This window comes from Zingiber officinale, chromosome 10A (genome assembly GCF_018446385.1).
Source record: "Zingiber officinale cultivar Zhangliang chromosome 10A, Zo_v1.1, whole genome shotgun sequence".
Taxonomy (NCBI): Eukaryota; Viridiplantae; Streptophyta; class Magnoliopsida; order Zingiberales; family Zingiberaceae; genus Zingiber; species Zingiber officinale.
Genome location: NC_056004.1, coordinates 22,596,496 through 22,602,968, shown reverse-complemented (window position 1 = coordinate 22,602,968; position 6,473 = coordinate 22,596,496). Strand labels below are relative to the sequence as shown.

At 39.6% G+C, this 6,473-nt stretch overlaps 1 protein-coding gene across 1 annotated transcript; it reads left to right on the top strand.

The window, feature by feature from the left end:
- The first annotated feature begins 711 nt into the window (after positions 1–711).
- Positions 712–2,961, top strand: LOC122027425 (U-box domain-containing protein 4-like). The gene is made up of 2 exons (XM_042586377.1): positions 712–990; positions 1,868–2,961. The coding sequence occupies exons 1-2, from the start codon at positions 734–736 to the stop codon at positions 2,688–2,690; spliced, it is 1,080 nt and encodes a 359-aa protein (XP_042442311.1). The 5' UTR covers positions 712–733; the 3' UTR covers positions 2,691–2,961.
- The last annotated feature ends 3,512 nt before the right edge of the window (positions 2,962–6,473 follow it).

Sequence of the window (6,473 nt, the reverse complement as noted above, 5' to 3'; positions counted from 1 at the left end):
ATTAAAATAAAAGCCATAAAGTGGTAAAAATAAAGTATTAAAACAAAATAAAAGACAAAACGACGAGCGACGTTACGTAGGGAAACCGGAACAATGATATTACAAAATAATACTTATGTAATTACTTTATTAGTTTTTCTCTTTCGCTTTTACGCAAAACATAATAAATGTATTGACTAATCCGCCAATTTCTTTTTTGGTTGGAACACATCGGATCCATTATTTTGATTACGTGGCAACTTGAAGTTGTGTTTAAAAATATTGTTTTGAGCAAAAAATTATTGATAAATAAAAATGTAAGTGGGTCCGAATTTATAAATAAATAAATAAATAAATAGATAAATAAAAAAGTTACGTAAATGATTAAAATTAGAGATAATTATCCTGAAGCGAAACGAGCGCTGATGCTGAGCATCGTCGAGCGTCCTTTGCGTTTCAACCTTTTCCTAGGGGCATCCGATGTCCAACGCAATCCACGTGTCACGGTCATGACTCTCCGTTATGATCAGAGAAATCAATCGAGGAATTTCGTCCGTCAGATTCCGATCGTAAGGATTGAAATTAGTCAGCGGACCCTGGACTCTGGAGGATCTCAGTAGCCGACACCATACATGGGATGACAGCGCGTTTGACGGAGAAGTAACGGAACGTCGGCGCCGTCTCCGCCTGCCGTTATGTGCTATATAAGGTGAACTGCCCCCTTTCGCCGGTACACCGAGAGAGAGGCGACGGCATGGCGGCACCGGAGGCTGGACTTGCTGGAGATCTGGATGAGGTCTCGAAGATCATGGATCGGATCAGGTCGGAGGACGAGGCGTGCAGGATCGCCGCGGCCAGGGAGATCAGGCGGCTGACGAAGACGTCGTCGAGGCACCGGAGGCAGCTTGCCGGCGCCATCGTTCCCCTCGTGTCGATGCTTCGGTCTCTAAGCTCGGACTCTGGTGAAGCCGCCATCCTAGCCCTTGTGAATCTCGCCGTCAAGGACGAAAGGTGCGAGCTTTATTGCTTGGAGGCAGGAAAGATGATTCCTTTACATGTAAAAATTGTGCTTCTCTAATGATTTTTCTTTGTGGTTGCTTCCTTTCGCTAAATAGCGAAGAAGATTTAAGTTCTTGTTTTCCCTCTCTCGCAGTCATCTCTCTCTTCTCAGTGTACAGTTATGTGCCCGAGTCGTCGAATGACGCCTGACCTTCTCTGTTACCAAATTAAAGTTTAGATTATTAGTTTTAAATCTTTTCTATAGAGTAAATCTTAACCTAACACAGAAAGGTTGTGACGACACTGAATACTTGGGTGTAGTTTCTTTTGCTGGATTTTTATTCAGGGCCATATGAAAGTGGGAAGAGCTTATAAGTTGCGCAGTTTTAGAAATTCGTTAATGCCTTGTTAATTATATAATGTCGTAGACATGTTAGTGTTTTGATGATCTAATGTTTAATTACAAGCTGGAATTTATTATGCAACTTTAAGGATTGTTCTTGGCCTGCTACCCAATTTTTCTAAACTTGAATTTCTTCAAAAGAAAATGGCAACATAACTAAGCCTGACTTGGAATGTTGTTCCAAAATTTGCTTTTTTCCTTACAATTTTCCTGTATACCAATTAATACTCTACCATTATCTTGAGTGCTATGCGCTTCCAAATCAATATAGAAGCACAACACCAGAATGGTTGTAGCTCATAATCTTCCCATATTAACTACTTGCTTGATTAAGTTTGCTTACGTTTTTAACCGGAGTATGGGAGACATTTTTCTTCTTCTTCTTCTTCTGTTTTTGAACTAAATAAAGCATTTACGACAATCACTGGGTGTGAATTTGTTCCTCATATGACTTGTTTTGCTGGTAAATTTGAATTCTGATTGCAGAAACAAGACAAAGATTGTGGAAGTTGGAGCTCTGGAGCCACTTCTTCACTTCTTGCAATCAACAAATTCTAGCTTACAAGAATATGCCACCGCAGCACTCCTCACTCTCTCGGCTTCCTTCCCCAATAGACCTAGTATCAGTGCCTCCGGTGCCCTTCCTCTCCTGATCAAAATCCTTGTGGATGGCAATCCACAAGCCAAGATTGATGCTCTCATGGCGGTCTACAATCTTTCGACAATATCTGAAAACCTCGGCATCATTCTCCCGCTGCACCCTATTCCTCCTTTGTTATGTTTGCTAAAAAGCTGCCGGAAGTCGTCCAAGATCGCTGAAAAGTGCAGCGCACTCTTGGAACTGTTGGTGAGTTTGGAGGAAGGAAGGGCTGCTTTAACAGCCGCAGAAGGTGGTGTGCTCACCATCGTCGAGGTGCTAGAAGAAGGCTCACTTCGGAGTCGAGAACATGCAGTAGGAATCCTCCTCACACTATGCGAGAGCGATCAGTGCAGATACAGAGACATCATACTCAAAGAAGGCGCAATTCCTGGCCTTCTTGAGCTCACCGTTCAGGGGACCCCAAAGTCTCAAGTGAAGGCTCACTTGCTGCTTCAGCTTCTGCGAAGCTCGCGATCAAAAAGATCGGAATTGCAAGCCGGCACTTTCGATAGCATCGTTTGCAACATAGTGTCCAAGATGGATGGCGGCGAGCAGATGGGAAAGGCAAAGAAAATGCTGGCAGATATGATAAAGGTGAGCATGGAGCAAAGCTTGAGGCATTTGCAGCAGAGGGCCTTTGTGGGCTCTAGTCCAAATAAACCGCCCTAATGGTAACTGTCTTGCGAGTGTTGCGTGCATTGTTTTCCTCAGAGCTAGGAGTGGAACTACGAAGGTAATAAAAATGATATTGATTTGCCATGCCAGTCCAGGCCAATGGTGGTATCAGGTGACTGGTGTATAGTTCATATTGTAGTTGAATGGATGTCTTTTTCAGTGCTCGTGTCGTCTAAAAAAAAGTGTACGTGTCATCCCTCTCAGGGAAGAAAAGAAAATTGTATGTGTCCTCTCTGTCAATGTCGATAATATTTAATGTTCTGTATCTATGCCTCATCTCTATCAATGTGGGTGGAAAATGCTTCTAAATTACTCTGTCATATTGATCATCAGAACATGTGAATTATTAGGTTCAATTAATACACAAGTTGAGAATTGGTTCACGGAGTTGGTTTGTGATAGCTATCCATGCTTTTAAATGGCCGTTTTTGTTACTTTGTTTAAATGGCCAATTAACTGATCTATGTTTCATTAGTGTAATAATTTGGCTCGACTGTTTTGCACTGATGTTACCTCATGAGCTCTTTTTCTTTTTAATAGCACAATCTAAACACGTAGTTAGCTATAGCTAATTAAATAAAAAGTCACATTCGCATGCATCTATATGGATCTCTGTGTACACATCATCTGACCGAACTGGAAGTAAAGAACTGTTAGATTCTGACACGGGTATGGCCGAGCCAAATAGCCACATAGCAACAAGAAAACACCAGGATAAAGACATGACGAAACGATCGAAAACTTGGGGCGTTTTTTTTTTTTTTAAAAAATTCCTTTTATTCCTGAATTGACGTTCTTTACCTCTTCTCTTTAATGCTTTGCGTGTAGATGTGCATTACAGTACTATTTCTGCATTTTTAACTTAAAAGAATTTAATGAAGGAAAAAAAAAAACGAAACTTCATTCCCACGCAGAGTGGGTATTCTCAATCGGACGACAGAGCAAATTATTCTCTTATTTCTTTTCGCCACATGTATATATTCGATAAATTAAGTTTAAATAATTGATTTATTTGGGTAGAATAAAATTAAAGTTTTGTTTTATGAAACTATATAAATTTTTATTATTCAGCATCTTACATCATATGATAATAGTTTATAATTATTATATTCTTGTATTATTAAAGATATGTAAAATGTAATATAAAAAAAATACACAGAGAATAAGCATAATTAGAAGGCAAGCAGTGAGCATAATACAGAAGGATCGCACGTTCGTTCATCGACTCTAATACACACACACCTCGAAATCTACGGCGCTTAATTATTGGTAGCTACCGGTTATGGAGGGGATCCGGGCAGCTTGACGAACGCCGCTTACTGTCGCCGAACGTCACCGCTATTTCTCCGGCCACCGCCGAGGCCACCGCATCCTCCTGCATTACCACCCCAAGTCTTCTCCCGAACGCTACCGGAGGCGGAACCACCGCCGCAGTTCTTCCCTGAAGCAGGAAGAACACCCACGAGGCGCAGCAGAGGAAGAAGGCAACGCAAATCAGCACAAATCTTGGCCTCCGCCAGCTGATCCCCTTCGCGACAGCCGCTACGAATGTGTACATCAGTTAATTTCTGATCTCTGATGAGCAGGAACATGCTAAAGAAGACAGAGCAAAAGATAGAACAGAGTTGGTGTCAGTTTATTAATGACTGTACAGGGACGTTTGGAGATTTATTTGCATATATAAATATATATCAAGGCGCGGATGTGAAGGATCAATCGGCACGGGATTATATAAGCGAGGAAGGCGGAGTGTTGCGCCGACATGGATGCGTCACTGGTTGGAGGATTTGGCGTATTCGAAGACTGTCTGTGCCTGCTTATGTGAGTCCATCCACGCAACATCATGCTGATCACGTCGTCCTATATAATTGTTCTGTATTTCTACACTTGTAGATTCACATGTCTGAGCTACTGTACAACTTCAATTCCGAGCTGCTGAGCAGCGAGTTGGTTGTACCTACGTCACTACGTGTTCATTGATTTTCATAGGGGGTGCTCATATCATAATCGAACGCGAACCTGACATTTCTAGCTAGTTGTGACATGGTTAGTGTGTTAATGAAGAAAGGGAAACTAGCATCTTAACAATATAGCAAGCAAAAAAAACTTAACAGCGTGTGAGAAAAAAAAAAAAAATCTCATATTATCGTTTTTGAAAATCAATCTCGGATAATTATGCTAGAAATATTATGGACTCATCGTCCGCACTATGCCCTGAGACATGAGCAATCGATTAAAGATTACTATGTCTGAGATGTAATTGAACCAAGCTGATCTGAACAGCAAGTAACAAGAGCTCGAGCTAAGTTTGTTTTACCTAAGCTCGTGATGAGTATCAACTCAACATAATTTTTTGAACTTCACATGATTATAATTTTTGACTCAAAACTTAGAATCATGCTCACCACATGTGAAGAATTTGAAAATTTATATTTGTTACCAAAGTACCTGTAATAATCAATTTTCGGGTCCAAACACCATTTAGGTCCTCATCTAAGACTCCGAAGAGTTTATTACTATTTTTAATAATTTATTTTTATGGTATTTAGGGTATTTTTAATAATTCTAATAATTATGGGTTATAATTTGTTTAACATAACTTACTATTTTATTAATTTTAATTTCTACCAAGAGATTTCCTTTTCTATAAATATCTCTTTTCTTTTTTCTACAAGATTTGAATTGAGTTCCATATATTGGGATTTCTTTTATTTCTTTGTCTTAGGATCTAAAATTTATATAAACTCAATCCCTAAGTTAATAATAAAATTTTCTTTTTTAACAAATAGTGGATTTTCCTCCTTATTTTGTTCAGATTCTCTTCTTGTCTTCTCCTCAATTTCTTATTCTCGTCGGCTCGTAGGATAATTGTTATCCTGCCCAGCATCAGCTCGAGCTCGAGCTCGGCTCGAGTTCGATTCAAACTTTAATTCTTGAGTTCGAGTTCGACTCGTAATGAAATTAAATAGTTTGCGAACAACTCAATCTCAGTTCGAATATAACTTGTTTAAAAGTTAAATGAGCTTTGTTCGAACTCTGTTCGAAAATAGTTCGTTTAAAAGTTAAACGAACTTAGTTTGTTTGTTAATATATAATATTTATATTTCATGTAATATATATATATATATATATACATGAGTCTTTTAACAAATATATTCACGAGCTCACAAACTAAATAATGTTAAGCTCAAGCTCGACTCGATAATGTTTTCAAGCTCGAAATCAGGCTCAAGCTTGGCTTGTTAATTTAATCAAATGTGTTAGGGTCGAAATGTGGAGAAGGGGTGAATAGCTTATCGCGCTCGTTGTTGCTTGCTTCTTGGTGATGATATGCAACGGAAAGAACAAGAAACAAAAATGCAACGTTAACACAAGGATTTACTTGGTATCCACCTCAAGAAGAGGTGACTAATCCAAGGATCCACACGCGACACACTCTCCACTAAGAAAAACACTCATTTACGGTAACTACCGAAGGCGGAAAAGTCTTATACAAACTCACACAACAAATATAAATCACACAAGAAGAAAATACAAAAGATACAAATAAAGAGCTTCTTCTTCTTGCTTACTTGTTGTTTGTTGTTGCCTCTTGAACCTTGGAAGTGTGACTACACTTGTCCCCAAGAGCTTTCAAGATCCGGTTGTGAGAGTGGAGAAAATCTCTGGAAAGGTCGTTGTGATCGCGCGGAGAAGAAAGTCGAAGAACTGCCGAGGGAATCGCTCGCCAACGGCTATAACTTGCGCAACAGTCGAATCCTAATCGATTGAATTGCT

Coding starts and splice junctions, on each gene's coding strand:
- LOC122027425 (XM_042586377.1), top strand. CDS start 734: ATGGCGGCACCGGAGGCTGGACTTGCTGGAGATCTGGATGAGGTCTCG. Junction 991..1,867: donor CTCGCCGTCAAGGACGAAAG/GTGCGAGCTTTA, acceptor TTCTGATTGCAG/AAACAAGACAAAGATTGTGG.